The 19,354-nt window shown below is 45.7% G+C and overlaps 1 protein-coding gene and 1 long non-coding RNA gene across 4 annotated transcripts in view; one reads left to right on the top strand and one right to left on the bottom strand.

Annotated features, from left to right (window-relative positions):
- Hpr1 (THO complex 1-like protein Hpr1) overlaps window positions 1-19,354 on the top strand; it is a 74,918-nt gene that overhangs the window by 3,864 nt on the left and 51,700 nt on the right. Inside the window, exons 1-8 of one of the 3 annotated variants that reach the window (XM_075872992.1) lie at window positions 4,145-4,402; window positions 4,830-4,912; window positions 5,754-5,811; window positions 7,027-7,093; window positions 7,713-7,834; window positions 15,386-15,434; window positions 17,930-18,025; window positions 18,165-18,276. In XM_075872992.1, coding sequence (XP_075729107.1) covers window positions 4,346-4,402; window positions 4,830-4,912; window positions 5,754-5,811; window positions 7,027-7,093; window positions 7,713-7,834; window positions 15,386-15,434; window positions 17,930-18,025; window positions 18,165-18,276 — 644 coding nt within the window. In that variant the 5' untranslated portion in view covers window positions 4,145-4,345. Of the gene's footprint in view, window positions 1-4,144; window positions 4,403-4,700; window positions 4,728-4,829; window positions 4,913-5,753; window positions 5,812-7,026; window positions 7,094-7,712; window positions 7,835-15,385; window positions 15,435-17,929; window positions 18,026-18,164; window positions 18,277-19,354 lie in introns of those variants that run through there. The other 2 variants (XM_075872993.1, XM_075872994.1) reach the window with 2 other exon arrangements.
- LOC142771495 (uncharacterized) lies at window positions 1,116-4,144 on the bottom strand. The gene is made up of 3 exons (XR_012885958.1): window positions 3,518-4,144; window positions 2,937-3,017; window positions 1,116-2,815 (listed from the first exon to the last, which is right to left on the bottom strand). It is a non-coding gene; the product is annotated as an uncharacterized LOC142771495 (long non-coding RNA).

The raw sequence follows: 19,354 nt of genomic DNA, 5'->3' as shown, positions 1-19,354 counted from the left end.
TTCTTCTACCGTCTCGGTGCAAGTGCACCTCATGCTTAAGCATGCTTACAGTACACTAGTACCCTCGAGAACGGAAACTGTGCCTTTGGGCTGTTGTATCAAAATGACATGCAAATACGTAGCGGCGGCGTACTGAACTGCAATACCGCGAGGCGAGATAACGCTGGTAGTACTATCATCATCAATAAACAGACGCAAAATTTTTTTTTGGTTGGTTGCAGGTAGAGACTTGCGGCTGAATCGCGCTGCTCGCTTCCTGTTTTTTTTTTATATTTTCGTACCTAAATCGCGCTTCGCGTCTGTAATTATCGCCAGGTGACCCAACCGGCCTCGACTGGCAAAAACAATGTCAATAAAGTAACGTTTGCATCGTTTATTGCGAGTGTCCAAGCTGGTACAACCAATGTATACGGTCAGGTCCGAACAAAAGAAGTCACTCACACACTCATATCGATAGCTTTCAACCCGTGTGTAAAAACTCTTGAAAGCTAACAAGAATATGCATATAACTGAACTTGGAGATTACTGAATGAACGTCGCTCTCGTTGTGTTGCCGCGTTCAAGACAAGGGTCCGATTCTGCCGTCAGATGCGGCGCTTGCCCCGTAGTGTTGATCTTGAAGTGAATGCATGATGTGGAATCGGGAAGGAAGCTTGCACATTGCCGATAGATAGCTCGAAAAGTGAGAGCAATGTAGTTTTGCAAAACTTGTTAAATAAGCAATTGTGGAAGCGTGAAGTTCTGAATCTTTCTCGCTCTGCAATGCTAAAATGAGTACTTCACAATTGTGCAATGTCGCGTCATGTCGACAGGGTGGGCACTAGTTATAACTCTCAACCGTGAGCCCCTATCATAGGTAATATATATTTAGGTGATGGGCCTAAAAAATATTTCAGGCTAGCTACATTTATTGCTAGAGCTAAGTTACACAGGTACTACAGCTAGAATTTCTCGTCGCAGGTAATGAACGGTCTGCTGAGTATGCAGCGAACATGTATGCTAAAGGGATACTTATGAGGTGTGTGTGCTTACAGATCGAAAAGGCCCAATTTTAAGAGAATAATCTTCAGGTATGCATTGTACAATTTTGTCTGTACATCTTTGTTGGTATTCTTACATCACACTATCAGCTCAGCCCTGAGCACAATCTCTTTTTGCATAGGCATATCCATAGAACTTGAGTACTCTCTTGCAAGCAAGCACTCCTGAAATCAATTGGTGGTACATGATGTGAATCTGTCCGAATACTGGATCAATAAAGGTCACATTTATTACACACTTGTTATTGTGTTTACTTTTTCAGTATACTTGTGCTTGGAAATGAAGTTGTTTTCTCTCTGCTACTTTTAGAGGTCAGGACTTGAAATACGTACTATCTTGCAGTGTGGCTGTAGATAAGGGAAGATCATGTATGTTTCAACTACCTGTGCGATTTCCTAGATTTTTTTTTTCATGACCGTAGTGCACAGAATTTCACTTCGTAGTGGTAGACACTATAGCTATGACAACGTAATTTAAACAGAAGCAGATGTTCTCAAAGAAATCTGGGACGTTTCTCAGCTATATGAAAAAAAAAAAAACAGCAGTACCACGTCCAATTAACATAATCTTGCTCTTCACGACAGCATTCACGTCTTTGAGGAAGCTGTGCTGCAAGTACTTATCACCTTTATGATTTATTATTTTAGGAGCCCATTGAACATATGTGCAAAGCTAAAGCAATTGAGTGCATCCTTATGAGCTTTGGTGCATACTTTTTGTCAACTTGTATGAGCTAAACTCAGTTAATTAAGACAAAACAGTTCAGGGTGTTGTTCGTAAACTGTCACAAGGTGCAACTAGATGTTGGAAAGGCTGTTAATGCCCCTCACTGCGGGGTTGTTTATTTTGCAATTAATAATTTCTGACAATTCAAATGCCAACTATGAAGTGATCGTGAGTTGTACAGTAGTGGGCAAATATAGATCGATTCTGGCTTCCAGGGGTTAAAACAAATGACATTGTAGCCTTGCAGGTGACAAGACTGCTTGTCGAAACACTTGCTCTGATACCTCATGTTCACGGATTTTTCAACATTATTTTGAAACTTCCACCCTTTAAGGGTCAGTTTAGTTCACCTGCACCAATGGGAACTGGTTCACAGCTGTGCACGAGAAGTTCAGAACTTTTGCGGCATGAGTTCAGCAGTGCGGCATCACAAGTGAATGACAAGGTGGAATCATTATTTTTGTTGGTTTAATTTAATGAGGTGCAAACACTTGGCAAAACGCGCCGTGTTTGTAGAGGTGGGTACAGCACCTACGTCCAATGCTTGTTTGTTAAGCTGTGCGAGTGGCTGCACCAAACCAGCGTAGTCAGAGCAGAAGGTACAGGAAAGTCATGAAATAGTTTTGGTGCTGTATCTCTCCTACGCTTTTTGAAATGAATGGCAAGATTTCGAAGATGCCATTGCTGCACCACTGAAACGAATGGCGAGGTACAGCACTTTGTAAAATGGATCATGTGGTGCAGGCGTCTTAGCATTTCACACCCATCGAAATATGACCACTGTGGCTGGGATCAAAGCTGTGTTGTTGAGCTCAGCAGTGCCACACAATCTAGCTAATAGTGTTACAGTTTCAACGTTATTGAAGTTTAGATTCCATGCCTGTGGCCAATCTAAAGCACCCCTCAACGATATGCACGGCAAAACATTCACAAATACAGCATTGCATGTGTGAGGTTTGAGATGACCTGTTGTAGTGGACGTTCAGATGCTTCAACGTGCTTGCAGAGTAGAAATTTGGGGGTCGTCATCCTGTCATTGCATGGTAGTCTGGAAAAACAAGTACCATCACCAGATATCAATGCATGAAATCAATCCATGAAATTTTCCAAAGTAAAGAAATGCACTCAATTAGTAAACAGCAGTATTTTATACATATATGTAGTGGTACCTCATAACACGTGTATCACTCGGGGCTGCTTCTTCACAAGGCATGTCATGTAGCAGGTTCCTTGCCCATTGGACACATTTGCTTGCATGTCAGGTGGGCCAGGAGGCAGTGGCAGAAAAAAGAAGTATTTCACATTTATGTGACGCTTTTTTGTCACACTATAGCAAAACCAGACCCATAATTATGTGATGTTTCTCAAACGCGACTGCGGTAAACTATTAACTAGTAAGTTTTTTGCACTAATATATGGGCTAGCTACGAAGACACATGTGAGGCGACAGTGATATATTTGCCTTGTTTCATCGTAACGGCCTAGTTTGTGTTACCTGGCTTATAATAGGATTTCAGAATTAACTATCGATCCAGCGACTCGTCCCCACGTGAAGCCACGCGGCTAGTAATGCACGTTTTTCCGGTGACAAATTGAGACGTTAAAAAAATTTTCAAAATTTAATATTGCAATGCGCTGCCGCCGTGTGACGACTACGCAGTCATTGGCAAAATAAACTACATATGTTGAAATGAACCAACTAGCCTCGCAAGAACCTGTTCTTAAAAAAACTGAAGTGCTATCTACTCACCAGCCCGGGCTTGCAACATCATCCGATGAAAGTCGCTTAGTTCCCCGGAAGTCACTTGAATTTCCTTCGCGAAAGCATTTGCACGAGTCAAAATAAACAGAACGAAAAAGAGTGTGCCGGTCGGCAGAGGCTCGAAATATTTACAGCGAAACGAAACAGTCCGAGACACATCCGAACGTACCGCGAGCCATTACCTGCCGTCGCAACCGTTTACCGCCGCAAACTTTGAAATGAGGATAATGATGTCGATAGGCTGTTGCTGACCTGTAGTCAGCTGGAGCAAAAACTCTTACAAAAAACTGATGACGCAACACATGTTTACAAAAAACTAGTTGATAAAAAAATAAGTTGTTTTTATGTGTAGCGGTATTGAAAGATATAGTATTTGATCATTTTAAAATTAAAATTTGGTCCCGACGAGGGCGCCCCTACAAAAAAGCGCAATAGCGCGAGTGGTGAGAGAGGTCAGTAAATCCACTCTCAGTGTTTGAAGCAGAAACACGCTGGATAGATGAATAGATTGATGTGGCTGTACCCTTTAGATTGGGCGGCGGCTAACGCTATCTAGCCACCTACCGTGGTGGATATTTTTGTCCCCTACTTCACTTGAACTTGAGAGTTTCCGGGGCCGACTAGACTGTTTAGCGCACTATACAGAAACGTTGTGTCCGTTTGGTCCGGATAGAGGTGTTCTCTTGTCCGGCTGCTCCGACGTTGTGATGTGCCGCGTTTGAATGTGTAGTATGCATTTTCGCTTCCTATGAAGAGAGCCAAACCTCCCACCAATCGGAAGCTCTGACAAATGCCAAGTGACCGCGTAATTTAACGATGGATGATTCTGCATCCGACGCGGCTCCTTTCGCGCACATAATCCGAAAGATTGAAGTAAGTGAATGCACGCAGTCTGTTAGTGCTGCTAATAACGAAGCACTTGAGATTACATTTCGCCACTGGCAATACCTCTCTGATCCTCTAAACTAGTCGATTGTGACGTCTTAAATTAACTACACCATATAATGAATGACTCGAGGGACAAGTATGGGGGCCGTGACGGTTCGCGAGGAATGCCACCTTTGCTGTTTGAAGAAGGCGAAGCGCAGTTTCGCGGAGCGAACTCTCCCTCGTTCGTTTCTGATGAGCGCGCGCCACGAGCACGCGCAACCAAAGTGGACGACGAGCGGGCTGTGTCAGAGGAGACATGTTTTGCTCGGTGCGAGGGAAAAACGCGTACGCTTGTAACCGAAGCGCGTTTTCGTTAACTCATCTCTCGGCGAGTACAAGCCGAGCGACAAAATTTTTTTTTCTTCTTCAGAAACTCATCAAGCGCTACTTGGAAGGGGAGTTGGCCATCGAACATGTCGTGCAGGGAGTACGCTCGATTGCGACACAAGAGATGTAAGTGTGGTCTGCTGTTATTTTGACTGTGCGAGTTCTTTCGTTTAATTGGAATGTGTAAGGGCATTGACCGTGACCGTGTTGCAAGCCTGCACCACCAAAGATCAAAGTGGTGAAATTACTTTCTTGTATTGACACAGCAGTGTTGTTGTAGTGTTAGAGCAACATGGATCATGGACACCAGGTTGCTGAGCATGTTCAGTCTAACTGTATACGGGACAGCCCGTTTTCGAGGAAAAATACTGTGTGGGTGCTAACAGATGTTGCCAAAAGAAGGCATGCTGTCTCTTGCTAAGCAGCTGCTACAGAGCATAGGTTATGCACTAACGTGTACCCCCGTTTCATAGAAAACCATGCTGTTCAGTGCTCATGGATATTATTAGCCTGACATTTTAGTATAACGAATAGCGTGCACAATTGCTCATGGTAACCATGCCGCAGTGAATCTAGTCTCTAAATAAAATGTTGGCTCTGATCTATGCATTCAAGCCATAATTATGCTGATGTGAACCGAACTGGAAACAGTGGAAACGAAAGTATGTTCGTTGCATAACCTTAAATTGTCCTATTGCACTCGATGAGTACTATACATTTCTTGACGGTTGGGGAAGGGGGAGCACATGTGAGGAGGAGGGGTTTTGCTTTCATTATAGGGGACAGTACAGCCCCTCTGTGCGTTTTCCCCCGACAGTGGACACGGTTGAGGGGCTTTAGGGGACAGCACGGCATGATATTCATTCGGCTTCTGCAATGTGTGTAGATCTGCATTCGGATGAGCCCTCCATGTGCAGCCTTTTGTCATGTGTTGCACGTGAGAACAACCCTCTACTGTTCCTTGCAGGGACAACCGGCGGCAGGCTGTAGACTTGGCCTCGAAGAGGATTCTCTCGGTGCTTCTGGCAAGTGTCTTCTCTCGCTGTGCTGCGGTTAGCTTGAATTGAGGAGAGATGGGGGGCAATTTAGGAATCTTGTGTTGCTGTAATTCAAGAAGCTGTTCTTTATGCACTCAAGGCTGAGTAGGGTTTCTACATTTCACAGTTCTCACAGAAGGCTGTGTCGTGTTTCATTCACGTCATTTTGTAAGATGCTCAACAAGTTAATTCTGGCAGCATGCTGGCTTGCGCTATGACACATTGCAGTGGTGGAAGTGCTGCTCCAATTGCTCCAACCTGCTCCAAAAGAGAAATGCGGCTCCATGCTGCTCCAAAGTGCAATATTTCCTAGTAACTGCTCCAAACCGGCTCCAAAATGGTGTTGGCAAACTAGAAAGAATGAAGTTGAACCATGGGACCATCCCGTGAGCATAAGCTAACCCAAAAGCAAGCTGTATATACTATCATCCTAGTATGCGACTCAGTGGCGTAAATCCAGAAAAATCTCAAGGGGCGACACATATCGGATTCGTATTTTTAATATGGGCTGTATTTTCATCTATATACGAATTAAATCAGACTCTTATATAAAATAAAAAAACGAGTATGTCGTCCGCGCTTGAGCAACTGCATTGTTCTATTGTCCCTTTTTTTTCACCTTTTTTCGATTTCCATAGTTCACACAGGTGAGGGGCATTTAACACAGGTGAGCAGTAAAAGATAAAAAGCATTTTAGAAAGTTGATTGGGCATAACTGGTAGCTCAATTATATCGCATACTAAAGCTGAATCTCAAGTGGGACACTTAAGAGGGGTGTCCTCAGCTTGAACACCAGAAAAGTCCATACTCTCTTGACCCCCCCCCCCCCCCCGCCCTTAATTTACCTCAACTATACTGCTTGTGTACTAGCAGCATAGTAGCATGCAACAGTTCTAATAATAAATATAAATATTTATTAGATGCTTAAGTGATCCTTTAGGCTTCAGGAGCCATTAGGAACATGCATCTGCTCCAAAGACACTTAAGGCTGCTCCAAAGCACCACATTTTCTGCTCCAGAATCTGCTCCAAAAAGCAAAATGTCGCTTCCATCACTGACATTGTGTATGGGTGTTATTTATATCGTTGTATTTGTTAAAATCCCTCTGTGTGTGTCTCTGTACATGCACACAGATGTGTGTGTGTGCATGCAGTAATCCCACTTTCATTAACGGCTGTCCTTTCCGTGGACAACTCGTTTCAGCGTATTGGCTTGAACAAGAACACAGCCAATCACCTGATTGACCTTTCCATCACCTTGGCAAGGGAACGTAAGTGCTTCCTCTCATTGCAACATAAATAATTAATTTTGCCTGAATATGTTGCTTGAAGGAGAATTGCTTGATGTGGAGTTTGGTTCTTTCATACAGCACATATGGACAGTTTTGACAGCTTTACATAACCTAAATGAAAAAAAAAAAAAGTGAGATATCTTCGTGGTGCACCGACAATCTCCACCCAGTCAAATTGAGGACAGTTGGCTTGATTGAATTCATAATGCATTTATAGCAGATAGGTGCATTCAGATATACAAGATGTAAAATATTCAGTAGGCATATTTAAAAAGTAAGAGCTTCATTTCCAGTATCAGTTACAGGATTGCCTTTTATGTACAAGTAGAAAAGTGTATACTATAAAGATAAAAGGCTTTAATTCTTTTGTTAATGCATTTGGTGCTATTTTTATGTCAACCATTGGGAGGGGTAAATTGTAGCTAAACAAAAAGGAACGTAATTGGCATCAAACAAGTGGGCTTGAAAAGATGGCAGGCAAGAGTTCAATTCTGTGTTGAAAAGCACTCAGCAGCCCTTTATTTGGGGTTTGGTGCGTATTCGCGTTGTTGCATCCCCTTAGCTGCTCATGTTCTCAAGTGTGTCTCGTGACATGCAGCTGACTTGTGTTCGGGAAGCCTGCCTGTGCTGCTTCTGTGCGACGTCTTCGATAGCTTGCCCCTCAACGAGAGCGAGGAGTTTTTCAGCCTCGTGGAGGACAAAGTCAGTATCTGGAAAGAGGTAGGCAATAGGCACATATTGTAAATAACGTGAAACCTTGAAAAGAGCACTCACATGAGTTTAAATATTTTTGGGCTGTTGCTCTAAATAAAGACACCGGCATCAAGAATCCTACAAAGAGTGTCGTAGTGCTTGGGAAGGCATTTGTCACAATGTTGATATTTCACCTGGCGCGTTTCGATTGAGCAAGTGGGATTGACACGTAAAGACTGCAAGGTGTGACACAAGAACACACTTCATTGCACACAGTCATAAACAAGTACAAAGAAAAGACTAAAAATATCTAGAAACAACTCGGTCCCCAAAACACAATAGTTAACAAGTTCTAGCACGACGAAGTGCCACGTGCGTCTCTAATCTCCTCTTGTCCCTCTCGGTAACTACCAACTGAACTGGATGTGTCAGCCATTTATGGTGCCCATTGATCGTGCTCTCAACACACTGTCGCTCACCGCTTTCGTCGGTTCAAGAGTCCTCGCTGGTGTAAAAGCTGCTCCGTAAACAAGGCAAGGTTCGCGAACATCGTTCCCATTCGGTGGTGAGATTCATGGTGCTGGCAGGAACTCCGAGCACCTCCCAGGCTGCTCTGGACCGTGTGACATTGGTGTGCAGATGTTTGGCCGTTAGCCCGGGCTCGTTCAAATGCCGACCTTCCCAGCTGCTCGCTGCACCGCCCGCCAGCTGGACGAATGGCGCACAAAGATGGCAGCTCGCCGAAGCAGGCGCTCGGGCGGCTCTTGAAGTGTTGCAGTCCTGGGGCAGGATTCAGACTGCTTTGACCATCCGTCCTGGCTTATGTTCTCTTCCACAAGCGCCCGCCTTCCAGCCTCTTGTGCACGTGCACACTTCCTTATTGTCTTCCAATTTCTTTTCCTGTGCCCATGCATGTCTTTTCTTTCCTTCATATACAATTTTTATTGTCATCCCTGACAGCATTGAATATGATTTTACTTTTTCTTTTCTTCATATGCAATTTTTCTTGTCATTCCAGACAGTATTTGACATGATTTTAATACCTCTAACTTAAAACAGCAATTTCGATTCCGGTACCGAGGGGGCCGCTTCACATTGACTGATCAACAAAAGTCTGGCATGACGAGAGATTGCAACATGCGACATACAAGCCACGGCCGCTGGATAAAAAACAATGTGCGGCCTGCTGCATGCCGCTGAAGTGGCAAGATGGGCCTAGTTCATCTCGCGCCCGCTCTGGCGCCACCACTCCTTCTAGAACAAATGCTTTCACACACTTTTTTTATGCGGAACAGTAGGCCATAAATAATGTGTCTCGTAGCTGGACATCACAGGTTTGATTGTGAATTGTTATTAGAAGTACCTAATTCATCGCATATGTGAACAATTTGCCCTAGGAGGGCCAATTATTCGTAGAATATAGGCCTCAATGAATCTGCCCGTTTGCCGTACCTGAACTGTAAATAAGTGCTCTATTGCGAAAATAATTGGTTGTAGCTTTACTACTTTCTTCAACACGAAGTAGTCAGTTATGCAAGCACTGAGGAAAGTGGCCAAAGGGCCCGGACAACCTTTATTATAAAATTAGGTTTTCCTATGTGTCTCTGTTACAGGCAATGTGGGAACTATGACCGGTTTGGTAGGTTAGTAAATATGACTCAGTTCACAAATAATTTGTGAAAAAATTGCGTTATTTATTGCATCATCAGCTGGATCTGTTTGCCGGCGTTTTCTGTGCCGGGTGTTGTTCTTTTGCAAGTAGTGTGGGTAACCGCGAGACACAGTAAGGACTGCCGTTAAATGCAAAAACCTAATCTTAAAATTTTTCATAGTCATTCTTAGTGAAATATAAAGAACACATGACCAACCACTCACTCGGCTTCCGCTTGCTTCCTCTCCTTGACGGCCCTTGCCGAGAAATATTCTTCAGCCAAGCATCCCACGCTGTACTTCACATGAGAATTTATAGTACTGCAAGGTAACGTCTCTTCACGCGTTCGACTTGCACAGCAGCACACAACAGCTTCGTGGCATCACACCGCTGGAATACACCATCTGCTACAAATGCGTGCACAATAAACACTGCACTCTAGCACAGAAAACATGTGTCTAGCTGCCCACACACACGGTCACGCAAAGCAGTGTCAGTGCACAAACAATCCACACGACAAAGCACACAAACACTCATAAATCTTGCGGCGACCCCAATGCTGCACGCACCGACGTCTACTTTGCGTACGGGAGCAATAATGTTCTCCCGCTTTCTGATGGTCCTTAGCCAGAATTATGCTTCAGCCAGGCTTCACGATGTTGTAGATTTCAGGGCAATTCGTGTTACTGCAAGCTAGCGTCTATTCTGGCATTTGACTTGCACAGTGGCACACACAGAAGCACAACAGACTCGTTGCACCACATCGCTAAAAAAAGATATAACATCTGCACACGCGCACACTAAAAAAACTGTCCTCAAATAGAGGAAACATGATGCGAACTGCCCCCACACATGATTGCTCACAAAAAAGAAGCACGAAAAACCACACGGTCACGCACAAATCCTCATGCACCTACATTGAAACACAAAGTGTCTTCCGCTTTGACGGTTGAAGCGTCAGCACCCTCCTCAAAAAAGCGGCCGAAACTGTCAACTGCCCAGACGCGCTCGCCCATTGACGGCAACGCCACGCAGCAGGCCGCACTTAGTTTTTCATTCAGTGGCCGCACCACAGCTATCAGTTCACTCTCAGTCTCGTGGGGTTCCTGTAAAGAGTGACAAGTGAATTGTCGTCCGGAGACTCTGACAGTTATTTCTGCGATTCAGGCAGTGTGCAGAGCACTAATTTAGGGAACAGTTGCGTTGTGTTCTGGTAATGTCTATTGCTGTGCGGTTGGCTTGCAGATCTTAGGTGATGTAAATATTGAAATAAAATGTAAAATTGAGGGACCCTTAAGCTTCACCTTTAAGAGTTGAAAGTGATAGCAATATCCTCTGTCTAGTGCTTACATCAAATACTTAGTGCATGAAATCTTTTACAGCGAAAGCTGTTATGAGGTCAAAACTCGGGTGATCGCCGCTGGTGTCCGTAAGCACTATCGCAGAAATAAGAAAAAAAAATCTAGTACCAAGGACACAGTGGGGCTCGAATTCAGGTCTGCTGCGTGCCAGCCCAGTATTCTACCACTGAGCCAAGCTGGTGCTTGGGACTGGAGGTTGCTGGCGGATGCACCTGTGCCTTCAGGATCTAAATGAATTGAGGAGATACTCATGAGAAACAGGACATACGCACTAAATAGCACGATAAGTGCACATCTATTGGTGGGTGTAAAAATAGAAAAAATGCTGTTGCCGATTCGTCTTGAAGACACTGGGTATAGAATGCATAACTCAGTCGAGACCTTAGCTGAAAATCGCCAAAAATTCGCCATGTCGCTATTTATTATTTCAGGTCACCATGGGCTTCTCAAATTTGCTGATTTGGCAAAAAGTAGCCACCAGTGGCAACCCTGCACATAGACTTGCTATATATAACTCTCTTCCTCTACGCTCAGTCCTGGCAGTCCGTAAGCATACAGGAACATACCCGCACCCGGTCTAGTACGGAGTCTATGGGTCCGTAGCCATCAGTTACGATACCAATGACCATGCAGCTGATGCAAGCTTGCAGCAGGGACAATGTGAGGAGTCGGTCGTGAGGCTACGAGCAGATCTGGAAGTGCTCACTTAGGAAAGCGTGAGACGACAATGCATCGGCGTAGTACCAAGGCCACGCCCTCAATAGGTGGTTGTGTTTTACTGCAACACGTGTATCTCCAAGGTCACACTCTCAGCAGGGGGTTTTGCCGGGCCCGAGCCCAGTCAGCACTACGTCCACAGCTTCGGTACCTGGTTGCGCTTGGAACACCACACGACCAGGATCAGCTGCTCGCTCTCGCTCACACGCCGGAACAGCATGACTGGGACACTCACTCGTCACAGGGAACTGCCAAGCTCGTCCCAGTTAGTCTGCTAGCACCAGCTCAGTTCATTTTGGTCCCCTCAGGCCACACTTCCTGCGCTGCTCAGTTTGCCGGCCATGCTGGCTTCACCTGTCCGCGTTCTCCAGCTCGCGCGCAATCCGTCCGTTCCTTCAGTTCTACTTCTGGCTGTAGATAACACCCTTACCACACTTCCCGTCAACTTCAGTACGTTGTGTTGCAGATAACGTTAATTTTGACGCGACAGACCTGAACACACTAATAATGAAGGGAAACACCGGACAAACATAAAACCAACATTCTAGACGTTCTGTCACTACACTCAGGGCCACTTGTTTGTCGCAGAATGGCACGAAAGGTTGAAGGCGCTCATTGCGCATTTGAACACGATTGGCAGTGGCATGTACGATCTCGCACGTTTGCACACCATTTATACGTCACCACCAGGCACGCACAATCTGCTAGCTCCAGTAGTCAGAAACGCGCTCTGAACACACCCGCCATACGTTTCACAATGTGGCTTTGTGGTCATTGCCTGGTCCTCTTGTCTTGGTGTTGACACCAGACGATGTTTCCGCACGTCGTCGTTATGGCCGTTTCCACGCCGCTTGTATATATTAGCTCTGTGCCGTCGGGAGCGACTGTGGAGAAATGGATGTCGAAACGAATGCAGAGAGAGTGATGACAGCTCATGCATCGGAGCACCGAGGCTGTCTGTGCCATCATTGTGAAACCTAAAACCTTCGGCTTAGATTGCACGAAATGACTGATATTGTGTCGCCCGAAGTAGGCATGCTGCCTTGCTCGTCAACGATGCGTTACCGTGGCAGGTAAGGAAGTATGTTTCTTGGTATCTCCTGCCATTCCAACGAGGATCTTTTCGGGTTGAGGTCGCTGTTTCATGTGTTCATGTGAAGGTTTATATGCTTCCTCCGCATTCGATCTTGGTTTAGATGCGTGCGAATCGCCAGATACATTCTGCTCACCATTGACAGCATTTCCTTTGCTAGGGTCTGTGCACGGTGCATACCCTGTTTCCACTTTGTCATGATCATACTTTGGTACTGAATCACTCGGAGGTAACATATCTGGCTATGCCACGCCCTTGATGTTACCCATAACTACGTCGTACAATGGGTCAGTCATACACTCAATGAGTACCACCCCAGTAAACAATGGACATTGCAAAAGGATTTCTGCCTCTGTGAGGTATTGCACAGTTTGGTCCAGTAAGTACACTGGGCTCTTTGTTCCCGTGAACTTTTTCTCCGGAACCAAGAATTGCCGATGACGACCGTGTTGCAGTAGTCGGTGTCTAGAAGTACATCCACTAGTCTGTTCTCTAGGAACCCTTCCACAACAGGCATGTCGGCAACTCCCACATTCGCAGATAGTTGACTTGATGTGGCATTGGCGATGGGTATTGTTCCGCTGTCCTGAAGAACAACGTATCCATTCTTATGGTGTTCAGGTGTCAAAGCTTCACATTTTTCTAATGCTATACATGATGCCTGGTCATTGCCAAATTTCTTACCGGGGCATCTGTCACTGCTGTGTCCACTTTTTTGACATACTTGACATTGGCTGGGAGTATTCTCTTTCGTGTGTGACCTGCCTTGTAGGAAACAGCGATTTGTACGCTTCTTCGCCTTCTTAGCAGACTTCGACTTTAGCACCGACGATCCTGGTTCCTTAGGACTGTGGTCCTTTCCTGTGAGTGAGTGCCTGTGCTTTCATGAAGTGGTCCACTGTCTCACACAGCGAACCCAGTGTCTTGCAACTTCTTTCCTTGAGAAAGATCCTGAGTGCTGGAAAACAGCTCTTCATAAATTGCTCACTTAGCATGAGTTCTCTCAAGCTAACAAAGTTGGTTTTTGCTTTGCCCATCTCCGGCCAGGGGTCAAAGTAGGTGAAGAGTCTTGCAGCACACTGCAAACCGGACTCGTTCTCCTCTGGCTCGGCTTTGTGAAATTTCTCGCGATAGCTTTCCACAGTATAGTGAAACCTCTGGAGAAGCGCTGCCTTTGGCTGATTGTTATTCAGAGCAGCTGTTGGGTCTAACCGGCCTATGGCGGTTGGTGCTTCACCAGTCCTGCAGAGGCTAAGCGAAAGAGCCCACCTCTCACACGGCCACCCCTGACACATTGCTCACTCAAATCGCTGCAGGTATGCGTAGAGGTTGACCCAAGCTTCATTGAAGGGATGGATCAATTTATCCGAACTGCATACGTCCGTTCTATCTCTGGTACTCGTGCCAGGCCCGTCTTGCTCATCAGCCTCATTGGACTATGGCCGGCTTGCACTTTCCTGAAGTAGAAGCTTCAGCTCTAAAATCTTGAGCTCCTGTTCCTGCACCTTCTGTTGCTGCTCCAGCAGCTTCAGTTACCGTTCCGCGTCTTCTTTCGCTATCTCCCATTCCTTAACACGCTCATCTCGGGCTTCAACACACGCTTGGCCAACCCACTTCTTAAGCTCCTCAACCTCCAACCCTAGCTGTCGGCAGAATGCAACTAATTTTCCCCTATCCGTGTCACAGACTGTATCTGAGTATTGGCTTTAGGTTTTAATGAGCCATCCTGGCAGAGGCTCGCCAACTTTGGTGGTTCATGGGCCCTCAGACAGAGCCAAGGACATGAAAACATTTATGGACACTCACACGCGACAAATACACACACATAGACTTGCTATATACAACTCTCTTCCTCTGCGCTCAGTTCTAACAGTCCGTAGGCATATACAAACATTCCCGCGCCCTGTCTAGTACGGAGTCTATGGTTTCGTAGATATCAGTTACGGTACTGATGACCGCGCACCTCATGCAAGCTTGCAGCAGGGACAACACGAGGAGTCTGTCGTGAGGCCACGAGCAGACCTGGATCTGCTCGCTCAGGAAAGCGTAAGACAGTGCACCAGCACTAAGGCCACGCCCTCAGCAGGCAGTTATGCCGGGTCCGAGCCGGCTCAGCAGCATGTCCACGGCTTCAGTAGCTGGTTGGGCTCGGAACACCACCCAGTCGGGATCAGCTGCCCACTCGCATGCAGGAACAGCACAACTGAAACACTCGCTTGCCGCAGAGAACTGCCAAGCTCGTCCTGGTTAGTCTGGTAACACCAGCTCGGTCCGTTTTGGTACCCTCAGGCCGCTCATCCGGCGTTCTTCTGCTCTCGCGCGCACTCTGTCGTCTTCTTCGGTTCTACTTTTGGCTGTGGGTAACCCTCTTACCACAGTGCTTTATACACTGCACAGCAGAGCTGCTGGGACTGCGCCTGTTGCGGAGACACATTATTGTGCGAGGGAATTTTTTAGCAACTGTATGCAGGCATTTTAAATGAGACCATTTGCAACTTGATTAAAAAAAAAAAAGGTCAAGTATAATGTGAAGGCAGTACTTAATTAGGTGGAATAATTTTTTCCATATTCGAGTCCTGTTCAGGGGGGCCCTGTGTGTTTCTCCAGTTTTTTTGGTATATTTAAACTGAATCTTGCCCTGTTGTTACTACATGGGCGGGGCAAAGCACATTATTGTGTGAAAATTTGCTCCAGTCAGCCTTTCTTTGTGCTGTGGGTACACATGGCTTTCAGCAGTCCTGATTTCTTATTTGCAGGATCTGTTCTTCAAGTGTTGCAAGAACCAGCTGCTGAGGACATGCAATGGTATGCCACCTGTGTTGTGAAATGCAAGGCCCTTGTATGTTTCATATGAACATGGTCTTAAACGCCAATGGTTGCGACTTGCATGAAATGGTACAAATGCAGTGATATGAAGTGACATCTGAAGCATGGCTTGGATGCGGGAAGCTGCCTGTTTACTTAGTCTTTGCGAAAGTATGAAACCGAGGTAATAAAGACAATCCTGTTGCATAGCAGACGTCACGTATTTCGCCTAGCAATAATTGGATGTCTTGTGAAGAGGTATTTCAATACAGTTTTATTAGTACTTAACAGATATTTACATTAAAGTGCAAAAGTCGTGAAAAGAAATTTGGCTGTTCTTTTAGGAGAAGTATGTAGGGATTCTACCGTCCGCATACTTTTGTGGATGGCTGCTGAATATTTCCAAAGTCCGGCGATTTTTATGATATTGTGGAGTAATAATAGTTGAACATTTTAAAGTGGTATTCATTTGCCTGGTGTGTGACTGATGGTGGCTCTGCTAACCACGCCTTTATGACCTCAGAGCGGGGATTCATGCCCTTTCGTCTGCTACCCAGGCCCGTGTAGATACCAACGTCGTGGTAAAACTCAGCAATAAAGCAATTCAATTGGTTATCTCATGTATGGTGACTACGGAACCTGTTCAAACAACTGTAGGTTCCTGCTTTTGATGTTCCTTTTTGAAGTACAGTGCTTTGGTTTTTAGTACTGTGTTCATTTGCCTCTGCGGCAAGTGCCGTGCAATGGGGAAGTACTGCTGTGTGTCTCAGTGTAGTTTGTCTGCCCGTGAAAAGGGCGTTAGCTCCCGCAACTATCCTAAGGACCCGAAGCTGGAGAAGTGAACAGTCAAGCTCAGAATGGGAGAGCGCCCCATGCCTTCATTGACCGTGTGCAGCAAGCACTTCGCCGACAGTGAGTTCTGCTATACCTGCTGTATGCGGCACTCTTCATTGAGCTTGTCACTATGTTTTTGAGTGCCTTGCCAGTAGACCAAAAACATGCTGCGAAGGCCCTTAGACAGGGAGCCGATGACACGGCCTTCAAATCGCATATCAGGTAACGGCGCCTCATGAAAACAGCCAAGTGGCACAGGAGACTATGGCTTCATTTAGTTAGTGTGTTTCATACGTAGTTTAGACATGAAGTCAAGTGCATGCGTAGCGCACTCCTGCTGCTGCTGTTTAGTGCGCATTCTGTAAAGGTTTTTACTTGAGGCAGTGCAGACACTTTTTAAGTGCAGAGCTCTCTAAGCTATTTGTTATGCCACATGCTTGAACAGAAACTCGACACAGCTTGCCTTTTACTCTCCGTGGCTCTGTGTGTTGTATATATAATCAGGGGTAAGTATTTGTATATATAATCAGGGATAAGCACTCTCAAATTATGACAGGTAGATTGCCACTATCCCTCAAGAGGAAGGTATATAACAGCTGTATCTTGCCGGTACTTAGCTACGGAGCAGAAACCTGGAGACTTACAAAGAGTGTTCAGGTTAAATTGAGGACGACGCAGCGAGCAATGGAAAGAAAAATGGTAGGTGTAACCTTAAGAGACAAGAAGAGAGCAGAGTGGATTAGGGGACAAACGAGGGTTAAGGATATCATAGTTGAAATCAAGAAAAGGAAATGGACATGGGCCGGGCATGTAGCACGTAGACAGGATAACCGCTGGTCATTAAGGGTAACCTACTGAATTTCCAGAGAAGGCAAGCGGGTTAGGGGGAGACAGAAGTTAGGTGGGCAGATGAGATTAAGAAGTTTGCGGGTATAAATTGGTAGCAGCAAACACAGGACCGGGTTAACTGTTGCAACATGGGAGAGGCCTTTGTCCTGCGGTGGACGTAGTCAGGCTGATGATGAAGATGTATTTGTTGTATTCTAGTACCCAAGCGACGGCCCTGTGTGCTATTAGTATGAACTACTGCGTGATATCCTTCTCACTGAACCAAAATTACTGGGTGACCTCGACCATGCATTCAGCAATGTGGCCTGCCCTCGATGAGACACCGCTATGTTTCGTAAGCTTTGTCTACATACCTGTAGAAGCTGGAGAAAGGCATGCCTACTGAAATATGAAAAGAAACACCCGAACTAGCTAGTATCATATAAAACTGTAGAAGACGAGTGAGAACACCACCACTGTGGCATCGATGTGCTTGTTGGCCATCTGGGAGATTCCTCAGCCCTGTTGACTGAGCTGCAACTACAAGTTCGCACATTCATTGCAGGCATTAGTTGACCTCGCAAGACTTCATTCTACTAAGTTCCGGCAGATGGTCCGAGTGCAGGAGCAGTGCAGTTGAGAGCAGAGTTCCCGTTCTGATGTCATAAGGCCACCACTCTAAGGTTTTGACGCATATTGCTTGGAAGCAGGAGCAGCAGAATACCATGTGCTCCATCACATATGTTATTCAAGCAGCCAAACTATCTGCAGTCTTCCCATCTACCGTGTTGTGGTAGATGCCTTGTCCTTACTTTCTTTTTTGCTGTTTGCAGACTTGCTTCGAAGGCTGTCGAGGTCCCAGAACACCGTGTTTTGTGGAAAGATTCTTGTCTTCTTGGCCAAGCTGTTCCCTCTTTCAGAACGTTCTGGTAGGTGTGCTGCCATTGTGAACGATTTCGCAGTGGTATCTGTGTTGGTAGCTTGTAGCTGGCTTTGACTGCTGTCATGCCTAATTTTTTTATGTCCAGTAATCAGTGGCTCTGTGGTAATTGCACTGCTCTTTCTCAGGTTTAAACATTGCCAGTGAATTCAATGCTGAAAACATAACATTGTTCAGCTCTGAGGACTACAAAGGGATCTCTGATGAGGCTTCGTACCATGACGAGTCTGAATCCACGAGGTGAGATGGCAGCTTCTTGTTGTTTTAATTAAACAAACAAACAAAGGTGGCACTATATAAATACTGCAAGGCTTCCGTCTGCTCGCCCAGTGGGCAAGAGGCAGATGCCTGCATTTTTTTTGTTTCTTGTCCCTCAGCTGGCACTGTTTGGCCTACTGAGTAAAGGGCACCGTAAGCAAGGGTGCAGCAGCTGTGTGAATTGTGCCAGTTTGATACAATTCTCCATTGTTGCGCTGAGCTGCGCCAAATGCTTGAGCAGCCTCAAAATGTTCTCAGGCGCGTTAATTTCAGCGAGAAATAGAGACCACGTTGGCCACCTGCTGTTTGCGTCACCAGTCAACCCAAGCGCACAGACCCTTACCCGAAACCATGGTGCAAGATATATACTAGTTTTAAGTGATGACACTGGCGAGACGCGATCGACCAGATAAAGTAACAATGCCACATGCCCACCGGTTCGCTGACCGCAGCAGATATCTGTCAGTGGGATGATGGAACTTGACAAAAATGTGTTGCCCTAGCGACCAACGCTTCAAGGGAAATATGAATTTTTTAGTCAGCAAACGCGGTTATGGCATGTTAGGAACTAAAGCTTGAAGCGTATGGCGCGTTTGCCACATGCGAACAAGCTTGACTGGGTGCGAACATCGATGTCGCCAGCCTCCGTGTTGGTTGTCATAACAATGGCACCTAAAATGATAGATATTCAATGTTCAATGCCGTCGCCGGGCCAATGGGTGTGTGCCCTTGTTACTTTATCTGGTCAAACGCGCCTTGCAAGCAAGCCGAGAAGTTGTGCTCTAAACCTAACCTTACCGTGAAAAAAAAAGGGGGGGGGGGGAGTGGGGTTGGAGAAAGGGGAGTGTTGTCATTTAAAAATTTTTTGGCATTTTTTCACCTGCACAGAGTGTTCCTTCACTGCAGTACACCACTGTTCTGCATAAAAGAGCATTATGATTTGCAAGGGGCTGTTAGCACTAGTCACATGACACTGTACATTTTGTTCAATTAATCATGCATGTAGGCGCTGCATAATTGAGAGTACTCGTATGATTGGTGACGTCTAATAAAAATGACT

This window comes from Rhipicephalus microplus, chromosome 9 (assembly GCF_043290135.1).
Source record: "Rhipicephalus microplus isolate Deutch F79 chromosome 9, USDA_Rmic, whole genome shotgun sequence".
NCBI classification, from domain to species: Eukaryota; Metazoa; Arthropoda; class Arachnida; order Ixodida; family Ixodidae; genus Rhipicephalus; species Rhipicephalus microplus.
This window is presented reverse-complemented; position numbering and strand designations above follow the sequence as displayed.